General features: G+C 37.3%; 1 protein-coding gene across 1 annotated transcript in view; it reads left to right on the forward strand.

Annotated features, from left to right (window-relative positions):
- nrip2 (nuclear receptor interacting protein 2) overlaps positions 1 to 6,539 on the forward strand; it is a 31,876-nt gene extending 25,337 nt beyond the window's left edge. The window contains exons 5-6 of the mRNA XM_072377631.1: positions 2,510 to 2,562; positions 4,177 to 6,539. Of these exons, the coding sequence (XP_072233732.1) occupies positions 2,510 to 2,562; positions 4,177 to 4,293 (170 nt within the window). The 3' untranslated portion in view covers positions 4,294 to 6,539. The remainder of the gene's footprint in view (positions 1 to 2,509; positions 2,563 to 4,176) is intronic.
- The last annotated feature ends 12,209 nt before the right edge of the window (positions 6,540 to 18,748 follow it).

Raw genomic sequence — 18,748 nt, forward strand, 5'->3', positions numbered from 1 at the left:
GTAAGTTCTAACAGTTATAGCACTGATAAAAAATTAAATAACTCATAAACATTTAGAGGATTTGAATTTCTTAGACTTGAAGATTGCTGAATGAACACGCTTTGATCTGCTGAAGCATATTGATGAGAATAGCTTAAAAACAGATTCAGAAGAGTTAGGATTAGAAGTTATAGAGTTAAAAGGAAATAGTGGAACTAGTAAGTATTATGCTTACTGGTTCTTGCTAACCATCCATTAAAACTCACTCATGGTGCAACAAGATCTTTGCCCACAAATCAAGGCTTGTCCAAACATTTTAATGACTAAAGGTTTTTTTAAAAGCTTAATCAGGAAAAAAACTATAAAGATATAAAAAGTCATAGTTCACAGCTTCTTAATAGCTTCAAGTATGGAAATGAAGTTTTTGTTCCCAAAAAAACATACAGAAGAATAATAATTTTCTAAAGTTTATGGATGGAGGAAAACTACAGTGCATTCACACAGTTCCAAGTGTACAGCTGTGTTCGCTGCCCTGTGAAGCTGCAAATGGGCACTGAAGAGCTTTGATTTAAAATGCTAACAGTAGCTAACAGGCTACCAATAACAAAATCCAGATGTTTAGCAAATACAATATTGAATTTAGCATGATAATGCACAAACATCATTGATAAACAAAATTACATAACTGTAACTGATATTTAAGTAAATATAACTGGTTATGCATATATTTCTTCTCATAAACCAAAATACTGTATCAGTCCTAATTTTGTCTGTCATAAGACTAAATTAGAGGGTAAAGAGGACTGATCATGCTTTTTCTTTTTCTGTGTTGAATATGTAATGTTATACTGTCAGATTTCAAACTAAACGCAGTTTACAATTGAATAAAAAAGCAAGAAATATATATTTTGAGGCACTGAATAGGCCTCCATAAATGGTCCAATCAGAAGAAAGTTGGTTTTAAAAGAGTAGGGCTTAAAGAGACAGGAGCTACAATGGCTTGTTTCAGACAGAGGATAAAGTGATAGACTGGAAATAGTATGAATACAAGCTAAATAAGCATTTGTTTGAACCCTGACTTATGTAAAACTAGCTTTGTAGTGTCCAAGAACAGTAATACAGAGTTTTAAAGTAGCATAACATTGCACCTTTAAGAGGATATCAGAGAAATTCAGCTTAATTTTGAAACCAAAAATTCCAAACTTATTAATTATAAAATTACTTTTCTGGTATTTGTTTGCTTGGGACGCTTGTGCCAGTCCATGTAGAAGATGTTCTGATACTTTGCTTTGCCTAATAATCTTCATAAAATGCCAGATATGCACTAAAGCCAGGTTACTAAAAGTTTCACCAGAACATCATCAAAGTCATTAGGTTTTTTCTACAGACAACTCACGCCAGCCCAATTGCATCAGATCACTCTGCATTATTATTATTTTTTTTTTTCAGATTCCAAAAAGATATACAATAAATGCAAGGTGCTTTGGAAGTGATTTAGACAACTTAACCTGCACCAAATATTGTATTTCATATACCTTGTAGGAGAAGTTTCAGTACAAAAAATACATTATAAGCTCAGTGGAAAATACAATTAACAGGTCAAGAAAGTAGACAATATGATGTCAGTGCAGTAATCAATATTTTCATGCTGGTCTAGTTTGTCGATCTTTTGCTAATCTACTCTGTAATTCATTCATAAAGTAACATAATAAGTCTGTATAATTTGTTTCTGAAGGTATGCATATTTGATATTTTGAGAACAGATTTTTTTTCAGGCAATGACCTGGTGCAAAAAAAACAGAAAATTCATGTTTGAAGTCGTTTGAACAAAAAATGATTTGTTGATAAGAGATCACTGGTAAAAGCATAGTTCAAATGCATGCAGAGAAAAAAAGAAATCTGTCTCTGCTTTGAAATCTGTGAGTTATGCAGTCCCACTGCATAACTCACTATCTCTGGAAGCTATTCATTGGATGTTATTTTTGTCACAACTAAGGTCACTTTCCTTTTAAGGACTAATATTTTTGTTGCTTCGTCCTTGGTATTTTATGATTATGGTTTCTGTTCTTTCGCCTTTTGTTCAGGTGAGAGTTCTCCCAGAAAATATGAACCCCTCTGTGGCTATAAGAGCTACTTAAATAAAAAATATTTGCTTTTACACTTTACTATTTAATGAAATAGCTCTCTTACCAAGTTTAAATGAAATGAACTGTCTGTAAAAATTAATGTTAATATTAAGCAGTTCACTTGTGGACATAAATTATCCTCACCAGCAAATAATGACACATTCATCGCCATATCCAGACTTATGGACATTAACTTCTCACTTTGCCCTTAAAAAACCCTCACAAGTGCATATGCTTAACATATGGAAGGAGTATTTTTATATTGCTGATGATTAACTTCAAGTTAATTTATGCGCGTTCAGATGAAGGTGTTAATGAATGGGAGTCAGAGTTGCTTTGCAAAAAGCATCTCTATAATTCATTTAATTCTCCGTTCCCGCTGCTCTTATCTTTTCTCTTTTTAGAGGATGAGCCGTTTGAGCTGTGCCTGGGTCTGCAGACTCTGCAGGAACTTAAAGTAAGGTCTTCGTTTGGTTTGCTAATATTTTGTGAGTTTTGTATCTTTAGGTGTGTGCTCTTTGAAGAGCCAGCTATCCTGAGATAGAGAGGAAGCATATTTCTGTAAAAGTGAATGTTTCGAGAGGAAATATGGAGTCGCAGGTGGAAATTCTTAGTGTTGTCGAAGGAAAATGTATTTTTCCTAAATAGTGCAGCCTCTTATCAGCTGCTCAATGTGCAGCTGAAACTAAGGTAAGTGTAGATTCAGTACATTCTGTGATGTGGACGTTCTTATTGTGTACATTTGAAAAATTGCATTAACAGCCACAGAAAAGAATAGCAAACAATTTGCAGACAGTGCTCCTCTCCTTTCAGTGTTACATGTGCTGTGTCTCTTTATCGTGTGAAAAACTAGAGGGGAACTTCAGGGTGTGAAAGGAACATAAGCTCTGATTCTGTAAATCAGCCACTTGGGACATTGTGAGGTAGGATTAAGGTGTTTTTCAGCAGAGCAACTGCAAGAATAACGTTTTCCTGTTCTCATAGATCAATATTACGGGTGCTTTTACGGTCATGTGAGAAGGAAAGTAAATCCTATGTCAGTTCTTTTTCTTTACTTAAAATGATGAACCATCACTGGATTTACACTTTTTTTGTCGACCACCATGTGATTTCACTGTTGTAGCTCAGTCTTATTAGTTTCAGCTGTAGCATCCACCTACTCACCATAAAAACGTCCTAAAAAGTGTCTGGTAGCAACTTTTCTTTTCAGATAGCTAGTTGTTCAGCAGCTAAAGAGCCAGATATTCCACTTTGGAGCTATCAGAGAACAACAACAACAACAAAAGCCTGAAGTAAAGTAAAACATAATTGAAAATAACTGAAAATTTTCTCTTTGTTCGTTATACATCTATGTGAAACAGGAGAATCGAAATAAAAGGTAGAGTGGCCAGAATAAGAAACAGCTGAAGGCCCAGCAGAGATTACAAAATGATGAAAACATCCACAGTTTTATAGAGCTCAGAGCTTGATAAATGAATAAAACAAATGTGGCAAACTGTCCTGGAAGAGTTTATTTTTTCTAATGGTATAATTACTACGGTTCATTTAAGTCAGTAAAATTACCTTCTTGTGAGATTTGTAAAGATCAGAGACAATGTCATTATCATGAATGATTATACTGTCAAATCTTATCTTGGAGTAAAACTAATGTCTGACGTACTGGTTAATTATTTCAACTATGAAATCATTTAAAAGGATTAATTTGCCCACAGACATTTCTCAAATAGCTGGTTGAGTTTGGTTGAATCAAAAAGGTGGCAGTTTCTACTGATATAAAAGATGAAAAAAAGCAGCAAATCCTTGAATTTGACAAGATGATGAAAAATAATAACTTAGCATATTATGTAGAGTTCAGTAAGAATGAATCAGCACAAATGTGGTTGTTAACATTTCTGGTTTGTTTCCCCTCAAAAGCATCTCATGATCGTTAATGACAGGTTTAACAGACTGTGAAGGCTACAAACTAAATCAGTTTCCTTCTTAGACTGTTAAACTCTGTTGAACTCAGGCTGGCAACCTGTATGAATTATTCAGTGCACTAATTATGTCTCACCATGTGAATCCTCTCCAGTGTTGCTTGGATCTAAACAGTCGGGTTCTGAAGCTGCAAGGCTGCGGCCAGGAGCTGCCCTTCCTGACCTCTTCAACCAACAGCCAGTGCCAACACGACACCAATGAGAACCTGTGAGCCCGACCCGACAGCGGCGGCCACCTCTACTCAGCTTAACTGGTTGCAGCAGTGCAGGACCAATGCCGTTTGTGTCTGGACTGTCCAATCACAGTGTCTCTAACTGCCAGAACATGGATGAGCATTCGCCTCAGTCGTATCTCGAGTTTACATCTTTGTGTTTGCAGAATTAAGACGTTCGCCATGATTTTCTCTTACATTAGAATAGCCTAGTTTACAGAGCAAAATGCAGTTTCTGTAAGTTTAATCACTCTTTTATGATTATGATGTTGATTCCTCTGTTGTGCTGCTTGGGTACACTGAGTAAAAAGGGAAACCTTGATTATAATTTAAAATAAACTTAGATGGAATTATTTGTGATTTGACTGTTCTAAACCTATTTAGATTTATCAAGTAAATGAAAAAAAAAGGTAAATTACAAATTTAAATAATTTCAGGTTAGCTACAGAAATAGTTTTATTTTTAAGGACACACAATCAACTGCAAAAAAATCAACCTGCAGCATCATTTATACTTAACATTTAACAATTTTTTACAAAGCTGATCAGACTTTTCTTTTCTCCTTTGTTTTTTAAGTGGGGTTGTCTACCACATTATGGAATTGTAACCAGTAATCCAGGTTGGATCGAACCAGTGGTTCCCATCCAGTTTTGTGTGATAGGTCCCCATCCAACAAGTTCTCTCTTTTTTTTTTTTAAGCTACTCTTTAAGCTATGTTAATTTTTAATCCAGTCATTCATTCCCTTGTCGTAATTCCTTCAACAATTAAGTTAATACAGCTATTTCCTTCCAAAACTTTGCACCACAGGTTGGGAACCACTGGCTTAAACCTCCTGCAGTGACAATAAATGAGTGAGTTTGTGTATCTTATCACCATCATCAATAGGAAAACCACCTGTTCTCTTTCCCAACTTGTCATATTTTCATCCTTGGTAAGGGGTGCACTCAATTGTTTCTGAAGGCTGATGGTACCTCCCAACTATCACTTTTAGATGTGGAGGTTTTTCCAAGCTAACAACTTAGCAGTTGGGGGACACGTCTCTTTGCGATCATCAGTATCGGTGTGTGACAAGTTGTGAATGAGAACATTGGGGAAAACGCTTTTCGCAAAAAGTCTGATCACTCCTACGAGAGTCAACTTAGAGTGTTGGTGCATGAGATGCCTTTTCAAAGAGTGTTAAGGAAAAGGCTACCTCTGTAAGAGAAAAGGATGGATTCTCACCTCAGATTATATTGTTCTGAAGACAATATCACACTTTCTTAAGTGCTGATATAGAGCTTTGTAAAACCCCTACTTTCTTTCTTTCTTTATCAGAAGAATGATATGATTGTGTTTCAAAAAGCACACTTTCCAGCCTGTCACAGTGGCCTATATTGACAATTGTAGTTTCCTTTAAATCCCTTTTAAAAGAGTAAAGTAGTCTTTTGGCCAACCAGCTAAATATGCCTGGGTTAGACTCTGGCAAAACAAAAAAATATCAAAACATTCCATCTGCATGACTTTGTAAAGTTCTGCTTTTGTATAAGTCTGCATGTGGTGTACTAGTCAGATTATGTCATGCTGAAAGTCTGACGGGGCTGGTCGGTGTGTGTTTTTGTGTGCATGTGTGTGTTACGAGTCAAAGCAGGGTTTTCTGCCCTGTACAGGCTCCTGGTTCACATGGGAAAAAGTGGATTTGTTCCCATATTCCTCTACTGAGATCCGAACAGAACAAGCTGCCAAAAGCTGACCCCAGCTGCCTTCCCTCTCTGCCTATTTCAGGAGATTTGAATCACTTGCACTCAGTGCCGAGACCTCTTCTCGAAGCTCATCTGCATTCAGAGAACCGGTCTTATTTACGCTTTTTATTTTACCACCTGTTGTTACCAACTTCGACACCTCTTCTTTGCTGCTTTGTCTATCACTGGAGAAAAAAAACACAAACAAATGCCCCCACTATGTTGTCACCTGGCTCTGTTGTTAGCTTTTATAATGTGGAGGATCAGGAAGTGCTTACTGAAGGCCATCGAGCTCTGCTTTAATAACACCTGAGCCATACCATGCTTTTGACTGTGCAATTTATTATCCACGTAACCAATTCTTGGCATTCAACCACACATTGATTGGCAAAGTTTGTTTCTCTTTGATGTATAGTGACCTTCCTATGCCATGTGAGAGAAATTGATGTATGAAAGAAATTTATTTTTGGTGTTTTTCTTCCTCTAAACAATATTTTCTCTGCCTAATAAAATATGTATTCTGACTAGCTCTGTTTCTTTTAATTCTTGGGTAGTGACACAGAAGTGACAAGTGAGCAAAAATATGAGTAAGCAGTTCGTGGGAGTGCGCCACAGTCAGAGCATCCCATACATTGATTCCCATAACAAAAACACCCCTGTGTGTGCCCTTAACTGGTACATCCTTCTATTAAAAGAACAGAGAAAGCAGATGTTCCTACAACAACAGGGGGTTTCGATGGTCGACTGATTTAACTATTGAAGGACCTCATCCTGCTATACTTAATTTTTTCCATGACAACATGGTGTGCAGCAAGTCTGTCAAGTGAAGTTCTGAGTTCTATATTAGATTAGATTAGATTCGATTCACCTTTATTGTCATTACGCAAAGTACAGGTACTGAGACAACGAAATGCAGTTAGCATAAAACCAGAAGTGCAAAACAGCAGTAAAAGTGGTTAAAGTGCAGAGTATGTGCGTATGTAAAGTGAATTCAGTGAATAAAGTGAATAAATGCAACACAGTACTAACAGTTCAGTGCGAGGTTCAGTGGCTGAAGGGGGGGCAAAGGGGGGTTCCCAGTTTTAAGTAAATTCCATGTGAAGATTTAAGTCTTTGAGGTCTCTAAATGATGTCTGAACATTTAATTTTCAGCTATTTTAATAAATATTCCTCTACTTGAACTAAATATTCAATACCTTCTCTCCATGAAACTGCATAGATTTATAACTAATCTGCTGCAGAAAACACCTTTAGGAGGAAATGCTAGCTATATAGGTTATATTTTGATAATGATAAATAGGCGTTAATTAAAGTTTGGATGTAGAAACAGTAGGTGAAACAAAGTCATACTAATCTACACTAAATCTGCCACAAAACTGTAAAAGTACAAACATTCGTTCTGGAGAGCTGACTAAAAGTAAGAATACATTCTCATAGTATTTTATAAAGCTACCAGCGAAGAAGCCATTTTCAGAATAACCAGAAAAAAATATTTGCATTAGCGCTGGATGAACCAGGAGGCTGTAAATCATCATCTGTCCTACAAAAAAATAGAGTCAATACACTTGATTTTAAATTCTACTTCTGTTTTAAGCTGCTGTTTGGTTAGGTTTAGACACTGCATCAATACAATAAAATCAATTTTTTATGGTTATACAGTTGAGTGTTGGCCTACTCCGACTTTGACTCATGTGATCGCAGTTTTGTTAAGATTTGGAAACAACTGTGGTCTGATTTGATATGGAGAAAAAGCCACAGCTACCTGAAAAACAACATTTCAGTGAAGTCTTTCTGTTGATTAAACCTAACCACTGGGAGTCAGAACACAAACCCCTGAGTCTGATGGTATCCAGGTATCCTTTCACAGAACAAACGTGTAATCTCCAATAAGCTCTATGAACCTTTGTTGCTTTTCGGGTGGCTATTTGTGTCATGTAGGTTCAGAAATGACACCACAGCCCAAACTTTTATCCTTACGCTAAATACTTTTGCTTGTCACGTAATGCTATACAATGACATTAGAAGCTTAGAATGTGTAGAAATTACTCATAAATGTGCTCAAAGTTATGCGTTACTTATAATCACGGCTATTATTTGTAGCAATTTCACAATAATATAGAAAAACTGAATAAAATGGATTTATGAATGTAAGGTTGAGTGGGGGTAAAATAAAACACTTTTTACTGACATTGTCCTCAATATAAGTGAAAATAAAGCACAATGAAATTTAATAATCCAATTCCATTTTACAAATAAACACAAAGACTAAACTAACCAAAAGAAGTTTGAATTTTAATACCTTTGAGTTACCAAAAATGGATTTTAAAAAATGTGCTGAATACAACAAAATAAATATTGAAGTATAATGACTGCCACATAAATGACTAAGTCTAAAATTAAATCCAAACCTGTTGCCCATTTTAACATTGGCTTCATGAATGTCATAATCAAAATCAGTTCTTTTTCACTTTTGGAAACTTGTGTGGAAACGTGAAATGAGTGGTAAGCCAGGGAACACGGGTGGGGGGGAAATGACATGAACACAAAACTACAACTAACCTTGTTCGAGGACAACCTGCTCAATTCGCCCCCTTTCATTTGTTTGCTCACCACATCCTGTTAAAACCCCTGGTAGGAAAGTTCCATCAGTCAAGTGTTCTTACGCGAAAGAAAAAGCGGCTGTATTTTTCCTTTTTGCACTGGTGTATTGAGACAAATGCATGGTTGAGGCTTTGTCTCAAAACCACAGACTCACTGTTTGCTTGCAATGAAGTGAAACCAGAAATGTGCGTTGACCTGTGTGACTTTTAAGTTAAGTTTTGTCAGTCCACCTGCAGTAGAAATGTTGCATAAAGTATTGCTTCATCCTCTTATACAGTATTCATTGTTATCAGAGAACAGATTCTGACTCAAGGTCTCAGCAGAGGGGAGTGCTCTATACTTCAGAGAATGACTAATATAAATCTCTATCATGAGAACTAAAAGCACACTTGTGTGACAGAATATTCTCCCTACGCTCTCACAACCCATGAGGAATGAGTCCTCTGAGGCTGTATGAGCATCAAAGACACACAGTAAAAAACACTATAAGAACTATTCATTGTATTTACAGATAATTAATGGTAAGTTTGGTTGACGAAGATAAACTCTCATTTTTTTTAATCCCTGATCTTTTTAAGTGGCCTAACAAGCAAAGAATAAGCACCCTGTGTTATAAACAGTGACATATAAGGCCAGGAATATACTTGCTTTTAATTACGATATGCGCGTCTATCATGGCTGCCTCGCGTATCCTGCGTTTGTTTGGAGCGTCAATTGTGCATGTCCTCAGAAATTAACACTAAGCTTTCACAAGCGACAACATGCCGTGCCAATTTGACCAGATATAGGATGGTGAAAGTTCACGGCTACCCTTATCTTTGCGATGGGTCTTTGGCACTGCTCAGGGACAGATGTGAAACTGCAGGCCAGAGATTAGTACCATTTTGGAAATGTCTGTGCACGGAGAAAAATGTTGGAGAAAAGGGGTGAGGACAGTGCCGATGGCGTGTTTTTTCCCGGCCTGACTTATCTGGCTTGCCCCCCCAGTGCTATTCTCCGATTACATTAGTGTGTGAACAACTTCAACCACGATGCAGCAAGCTGCTTATGTGTACATGTGATTAAAAAGTAAGTATTTTCCTTGCCTAAGAATACTCTGACATTGTTGACCCAAAATTGATTTGTACACATATTAGAGGAAAACACAGAGGAAAAGGGCAGATTATGTTTTGTCTTCCTGTGAATAGAAAACTGGCTAGCAGTTCATTACTATCACTACTTCATAGGGGATTAAGAAGAACGTATATATCCATGTATATCCTACACTACATTACTGAAGCCAGTCATTAGCACACTTTCATTACTCCTGGCTGCAAATATGCATCCTCACAGCAGTAGAAATGCACTGCGCCATGACTTCTATTCTCCAGCTCTCTGTGGCTCTTGCTGTTTCTGGCAGCAGCAGCAGAGTCATTAAACACATAACATGATTAAGTGCCACATTTAGCTCTTCTTTCTCTGGGTATTGATTAATTCCCTAAAAACTTATCATTGTTCAATAATATGGCATATTTCTTACACTTTTGCTTAATTCAGGATTATGAATATGGACACGGACAACTTCTTTCACTCACGTTATGTGGTTTGGTCTCTTTGGTCTTGCAATTTCCAGATAAGACTGTTGACAAAACCAAAATCAGTCTATCAATCTGAATACTTTCCTAAACAAAACCTTTTGCCTTCAGCAGGCTAAATTGTGCATTCACTGGGGAACATTTTAATATTATTATGTATTTCTGGTAGCAAAATAAACACATTAGCTATAATTATTGTACTGATGAAATGTGTCACCAAGGGTCTCAGTAATTTTAATATTTGTTTGACAGTAAATTGAGCTCCACATGAATCAGGAATGAAATTAGAGTATAATAGGCCAATTACTGAAAAAGAAAAACACAAAATATCACCGCAAAAATCCACATGACAAAACATAGTCAGATGTCCCAAAATGAGCTACATACACCCCTGAAGAAAATGAAAGAACTCATAAGATAATCTATTTGTGGGGTTGATTTTGTGCCATAAAAAGTCAAAGCAGTGGGTTGAAAAAGTTTGAAATGTCAACAAAACTTGCTTGCTCTGTGCATGATTAGCCATTAGCACGCTCATTAAACCCCTGGATTTCAACAAAACTGATCGGTTTTGCAGAGACACTAAACAAATACAAACAGAGTCTTTCATAAATCCAAAAGTAACTAACATGATAATGGAACAAAGTTGTTGGTGTTTTTAACATGTGCCAGTAACAACTGGTAAATTCTAGTGACAACTACTGCTAACATATATTTAAAAAATGTATTGAAATGCAAGGACGAGTTTCAGATACAAACTGACCTCTAAACATCTGCTATTATTCAGAATATATGATTTACTTTTAAATAATTCAAAACTGGTATATCCGTTTTTTTCCCCCAAGATGCATTTGGAAAAGACATTTTGGATTAGGTTTAATTAGTCAGTCAAATTAGTTTGTGAAAAAAATGTCCTCTCATTAAAGCATTAAAATAAACCGAATGTTCTCAGCCTGACAGCAAAGAGATTTTCAGGTGGCATATGAATGCAAGTTTTGAATTTGTGCTGCACTTCACACGATGAGAAGCGGTGTAAGGTTAGCGTGGGCAGAAGGACTTTGCCTTTATCACAGACCTTTGATAGAAGCTCACAGCGTCCTCCTCCATACAGATCCTCATTTCCCTGCTCACTCCCACACCAACAAGTCTGTCACAGAAGAAATTTACTCTCCCCGACGCCACAAATAGCATTCAATGTCTCTTTGTCCTTCATCTTTGTCAATCGCATCATTTCAACCATCTGAAGCAGTGCTTCCCTGCAGGGTCCAGTAACACAGTGGGAATGACCCACAAGCCTGAACCCCACAGAGTGGATTCTATGAGGGGGGATATCGATCAGACCCCGTCCTCTGTGGTGAGGCGGCATGTTATGGAACATGCAGTTCAACGGAGAGAGATCCTCGGGAGATTATTTCAAACAAGTCTATGTAAACGCACACTTTCCAGCTTACAGTTAATCACTGGGAAATTAGCACATGGATGGGAAGACACTCATTATTTAGCCTGTAGAAAATGAGAGCAAAATAAAACTAACACTCCATTCAAGACAGGGTTACCACACTCAATGTATAATATTCTGATGTTTCTGACAGCTACGGTTCGACTCTGCCATAAAACAGAAATACCACAGACATATAAAGAGTGAGCTCAAGTAATTAAACGTACATCAAAAGGTTGTGGTGCCAAATAGTCATCTAAAGTGGTGCTCTGAAGTGAAGGAAACAGTTTTATGTGACCATGAGAATTCATGGTAAAATCAGTTTATTTCAGTGGAAGGATGGGGTTTTATGTAAATGCATTGAATTCAGAAAGCTGTGGTGAGTCACTGACAGATGTGAGTCGCATATGTACAAGCTCTTTGGTCTCAGGCAGTTACACAGGTAGAGGGGACCCAGATGTGAATTTTTCTTTCTACAGAGATGTCTGTCCATGTACTGAAATGACTAGAAAGGGTAAGACCTGCTTGTAAGCTAGGATAAAATGTTCTTGAGATAGGTTGTTTAGAAATAATTAAAACTTTTAAAAAAATCCAATATAGCAGCTGCATCAACAAGGGCTTTACAAATGACAATTATCCCGACTGAGATAAAACATTTATGAACACATGAGGACATATGGGATTAAAATACCTGAAGCTTGGCAGAACAAGGATGATGTAGCTACTTTGGTGATACAACACAAACAGACTAAACAGACTCAATCACCCACCTCTGATGCCCATTAAAAGTGAAATGAATTTTACAAGATTGGTTAAGGACTTCTGTGTTAGAAAACAATAAAGGAAACTTCTAAAAGTAGGAGTAAGTAGTTAACATTGTGTTACTATGTGGTGCTTTGACATGATTTTATCATGATACTGCGCTGTGTGGTTCAGTTAGTGTCTCTTTATGTTGTGCCTTTGCCTTAATACTGACACGGACATTTTATCTGAAGAATGCTCCAAGTTAGTGAAAAGAATCAGTGATCTGTCCTCAATCAATTGCCAAATTTGTAAGCTTTTGCTCTACACTGTAAAGCAGAATGCCACAGACAGCACTGCATGTAAATTTACGTCAGGTTTTAGAGTTTAGTCACAGAGGTTTTAGTCTCCTGAAAATTGTGTCGATGTGTTATTTCTAGAAACCACAATTAGTCATCCTGTGTATGCCATATGTCATATGTCCTCAGCCCAAGGAGTACGGTGTCTCTGCCACCACAGGACACATTGGGATGTTTATAAGAAATGTGCAGGCCATGTAAACGCTGTATATGAAGCCAAACAACATTTTCTTTCTGTAACTCTTTGCAGGTATTACATTTTCTATACCTAACAAACTGGCAATGGTGTGTATACATATACATGTTTAAAGAAAAAAGGGAGGAATACGAGCAACGGGAGGACAAAGGAGCCAACATGGTTCCCTGCAGGACTCAAACTCAGGCAACAACGGCATACTCCAGAGCCTCCGATACCCCCGACAAGGGGCTTGTTTTTTTTGCTTGATTTAACTTATCTCGTGTGCATGTTCCCCAACCCTAAAAAAGAAGAACGTGACCCAAGAGCCATTCGTATATGTATGAAAAAAGAAAAAAATAGCAACAGAAAGAACATAGATGTTGAACGGAATTGTGCTTTCCAGAAAATGTATCAAGGTAACGTAATCTCCTGGCATCAGGGTTGTTATTTTTGTGAAACTGCAGTAGCAAAACCAAAACAGGCTCACAACAGATGTTAGGAGCCTTTTAAATAAGAAAGATAACACAAGAACATAATAAAGAACTGTGAGGTATTGTACTCTAAGAATGTCCTGTGCTGTAATGATTTCTGTTGTCCATCTTCAAAAAGGCCTTCCAATATAAAGCCCCACATACAAACAATTTATTTTCTCTCCCTCTATTCAGCTTTGCTTGGACAGACGGTCAATCTCAACGTAACATTTCCAGTCGCATTTGAGGCGTACTGCTTCACAGATGAAAACACTGTAACTGCAGCCCCCAAATTTAAATATAACATAAAAAAAACCCAAAGTATTGCAGAATACTGGGTTTAATCAAGCAGCCTGTCAGATTGCAGACCTCTATATGTCTGCGAGATAAAAGCAACGGCTATTAAAACCGGCTTTTTGTGCTGTTGATTCAGCAGCTATTTGCCAGTGAGCATGCAGGGATGATGAAACGCTGCAGAATTACGCCTGACACAGGCGAAACTGGGTGCTGCTAATCAGCTGTGTCAGTCCTCACAGCGGCTTGGAGCTGTGGATGGAACGAACCAGAGCTCACGTCAATCCTTCCTTCTCTTTGAGGAAGAGTCCAGTCGTCTGTCAGTCAGAATCAGATTAACATTCCCATTCAAACTGTGCGACTGTGACCAAGCGTGAGCAGTGCAAGGGGAAAAAAAAAAAAAGTCTCATGGGATACACAGTAATATCATCAGAGCTGAAAATACTTTTTCAAATATGACCACACTGAAGTGGTCTCAAAAGGCAATGGAGAGGAGTGTCCAGATTATCAAATTTAAAGATATTTGTAGTTTATTTTACCCTTGGGTAAGCCCCAAGATCTCTATGAAGAAGGTACAAAGTGCAAAATAAACATGATCCATAGAGCCACAGTGGTCATATTAACAGAAATAATGGCAAATTGATCCTTTAAACATCCATACAAGAACATTGTTACAAGTTTTGTACTCAAGTGAACGATACATGTCGACTCAAATGACCCAGTTTACTTAGAGATGGCACTTGTGTCTGAGTATTGTAATACATTAAATAATGAGATAATAGTTGATGAAACAATGTGAAACATTTTATGGCCAATCATGGTTTAACAAGTTATTTCACATTTTGTGGATAAGACCTGTAGTTTCCAACCCAGTAGTAACAGGACTGATGTAAAGAGGGGGTGTCTGACATTTTGAAGTCACTGAGGGGCATATTATGACTTGCAACTGGTGTATAGTTTGTTTTGGTGTTGAAAAGTTACATAGTCCATATAAATTAATCTACATAATCTCCCTTGGAAAGCACATCAGCTTTTACTGAGCTGGAGCAAATTTTGTCACAAAATGACAAAGAAGTTGCAAAATCAAGACAACTGTACACAAGTTTGAACTAAAAATTGCTGAATAGTCTTTGCTTTCAGCTCATCAATAAGTGTTTCAGCTCTGCCTGGTTTTCAGAGAAGAGAACATTTATACATTTTCCACATGAGGATACGCCACCATGAACTTTTACAAGATTTTTCTACAAATTAACCAAGATACAGTTCATTTGTAAATTTAGTTCTCTCCAGCAGCGGAGAAGTGCTCGTGGGTGCAGCAGAAGAGCATCAGCCTCTCCTCCACTGATCTGTGGATCGTCTTACTTTCTCACTGACAGCTTGACAACAGACTGCCTGAACGCCAACAGATATTTATATGTACAGATCTGACAACGTCTGCAGGATTACCCTGTGACCTGTCCCTGAGGGTGGTGGAATGTGGGAGGATTCGGTGTGTGCTTTACGAAGCACTGAACTGTCGGTTTGTATTAAGCTCAGTCAGGAACATTTTTAACAGCTACATTCGAGACACTTGATAAAGCCTCATCAAACAGGATCAGATCTTTATAATTCTAGATACATTCAGTCTATTCATGTTTTTTCATAAAGCCCAAGCTTAGTATGTTGAGTTCTTTTTTTTTTATTTATTTTTTTTAATTGTTGCAATCACGTTAGTCTATTTTTTTTAGGCTGTTTTCTCATAGTGAGTCAGAGGGCCCCAGCTGCTAAGAAGATGTTTTATATTTCATTTTGAGTAATATGACCTCTTTTTACAGTTAATCTGGCAGTCAATTAAACAAAGAAGCATTCATTCATGTAAGAGCGTGTATCTAGCAGACTCAAGGAAGCATGGGTTGCATGCTGTCAGTTTTAATAAAAAGCAACTAACAAATAACTGAACACACGTAATGAAATTGTTTTTGTAAGATTAGAGATATGATCAAATTGCTACACTTTTCCTTATTTAATCAAAAACCTGGTATTACTCTAATGTAGGAGCACTGAAGGAAAAAAATGGCATAAATCAATAAACAAATAATCAAATTGAAAAACTATCAAATATTCAATTTTAAAATGAATACAATAAAATAAAAAGGAAGACAAGTAGGATATTGCTTTAAATGACCAATTAGGCTAAGCGCTAAGCTAACATTAGAGCTGAGTTAAACTAGTACCACTCAAACAAGCAAAGTTGGCAAACACCCAATTGCCAAACAGACCAAAGAAACTTAAATTCCTGAAGTATGAATTGTATTTGCTCACAACATAGTAAAAACAATCAGTGAAAAATCTAGCAGTCATGCCATTCAAAGCACTGTAAGCAGCCGGTAGGAGCTTGGAATGGCTGGAATTACCTAAAGTTTAAATAGAAAAGATAGGTAAAGCCTGCAAGAAAAGTTGCCCAATGCTGCCAGATATGAACTGGTTAGCGTTTACTGTTTGTGGGGTCATTGTGTTATATGCATTTGCACTGTTTTATGATGAAAAAACATCCAATTATATGTTCTACCCCCTCTATCTCTGCACTTCTTTCTATGCCTACACCCTATCTCTACTCTGTCACCTCTGACATAGTCAGACTAGTGGGTTCCTTCTATGTAGTTTATTGTTAGCTTTATATAGCTTGTTAAATCTTCATTTGTAAGTTGCTTTGGATAAAAGCGTCTGCTAAATACATAAACATAAACATATGTGTCAATCCGTGATCGCTCTCAGAGGAATTTTAGACTCATGCTCTGTTCTAATAACATCCTGATTTTAAAACCATTCAATGTCAGTGCTTTGATTTTGGCTTTATTCTGTGGCTCTATCAGGTCTTTCTTCGTCATCACTTTTAAGTAGGAGGTCTTAGAATAAAAAATAAGAAAACAACTCAACGACCCACTCAAATTAGTTGAAAAATAAATACAAAAGTATTTCACTGCAAAAGCCACTACATAATATTCATGCTCTCGGAAAAACTAATGAGATTTAGACTGTCAGAAATCATTTGAAATCTGACTGTATGGTGAGGTCAAAAACAGGTTTCACTCCTTTGTAGTTTTAAAACAATAGCACGATTATTCTGGTAATCTGACTTTCCACCTTAAACACGTTATGATAACAGGATAATCTCTGGAGAAGTGAAGACAACACAGATACATTTATGTTCAACAACACACTCCCTCGAGGAAAGATTCCTCTTGTCCCGACTTCCATATTTTTGCTGCTAAAAATGGGCAAATTTCTTTTTTCTAATGTAGTCTGTGAAAGATATAATGCGACAAAAATAGCTGCAGACGAATCCACATACACCCACGAGGTCAGCTAGAGCTTAACAAGGCCATTAGCTCTGCATGGTCATGTCATGGGGTCAGATGTCTGAGACATGTTTCATGTCCAGAGTGCCTGCTTGGGGAAAATATTGGAGCAAAAGTCACAGTCACACAGGATTCATCACTGGAGACCAGAATGGAAACAGGAGATTGGTGCTTGTTTGAAGCTAACCGGCCTGAATCGTCCGAATACATGTATAGTATATCTGATAGTATCCATACAAACAACAACACGCCAGCCTGGTCCTGCTTGACCATGAAAGGTCTCAAACACGATCCACAGTGAGCTCACTGCACTGGAATGCTCGCCACTTCCATGGAAAAGCTGCAGCTGCACGGAGATGTTCAGATTGTGATATAAACTGCAATTGCTGTGATTACTTTAACCACCGAGGTTAACGTCATAATCATCAATGTATGAGTGGAGTCGAGAGATTGTCAGGGCGCCAGTATTAATAATAGTAATTAATCGATTCCAGTCAAAAATAATTAGTACTGTTAAGAAATGAGTTCCACATTGCATGCGTTTAGAACAGAAGTTCTTCAGCAATAAATGCAAATTGATCAATTTTGTGTGATACTATTTTGATTTTAAACAACAAAAAAGGCTTTAATACGGTAAAATATGAAAAAAAATATTTATCCCAGCACTTGATTAAATTAAATTAGCTTCTCAAACAAAATGAAAATAAAATACGACTCGCATGCTCCTTTCAACGTCCAGATCAATTAATCAATGGATGATGGCTTCATAAGGAAGCTGTCGGAGAGCATCCAACAAGCTGCTGCAAATAAATTCCAAACGCTACTACGCAATCATCAAAGATCTTAAAATCCTTAACTCAAATGTTAACATTGACATTTGAGAAGTTTGAGAAGTTTTTACATCAAAGTGTTGAGATGGAGGTTATGTTGGTGAAAAGGAGCTCAATGAGAGCAGTGTGCGGAGTATGTGGCAACACTCAGCAAGACATCTAAATAGGCTCCAGCTGACCTGGAAGAATCTGGAAAGATGACTGAAGACACACTGAACCAGGAGGAGTTCTATTGGTGGACACAAACATTAATGAAACATGTGAAAATGTTAAAGTTAAAATGAAGTGTAACCGATTAACCAGAGACAAAGGAAGGAAAATCCAACTTCTGTTCAATTATTAGGAAATTAGATTATCAGCTTGTTAGAGAGGCAAAATGAAGCCAATATGGTAACTAAGAGAATAGCCTAAACAGTAAAACACGGTGGAGGCTTTATAAGGTCCCTGGTACTGGAGGCAATGAATGATGAAAGAAGATTGTCAAGTCAGTTTAGAATAAAATGGGTTACCCAGGGTCTGAGAGCTCGGCTTGAAGTGAAAATGTTAGGTATTTCAGAGTGGCACTGAAAACACATCCATCAGCACAAAAGAATAGCTGAAAAGAAAAATTCAGACTGCTCTAACTGGCCAGTAATGAGTCCTGACTGAAAGCCGATTGGAAACATTTGGAAAGAGCTGAAGTCTGCCACTATTAAAAGGGCTCCTGCTAACCTTGACAAGCTTGGCAGAAGGTTAACAGAAGGAAAAATTACCAGAAAACTAGGGCAAGAGGCTTCTACACAGCAGCAAACTATATTATAGGCAGACATTTGTGGCAAAAGTTCTGCACTATACGCAATTACTGTATCTGAGGTACTTCTGTACTTGTATTATTTTGCCATTTGCTACAGGGCGACTGGTTCTTCGGTTCTTGAGC

This window comes from Leuresthes tenuis, unplaced genomic scaffold (genome assembly GCF_036924035.1).
Source record: "Leuresthes tenuis unplaced genomic scaffold, fLeuTen1.0.hap1 SCAF_23, whole genome shotgun sequence".
NCBI lineage: Eukaryota > Metazoa > Chordata > Actinopteri > Atheriniformes > Atherinopsidae > Leuresthes > Leuresthes tenuis.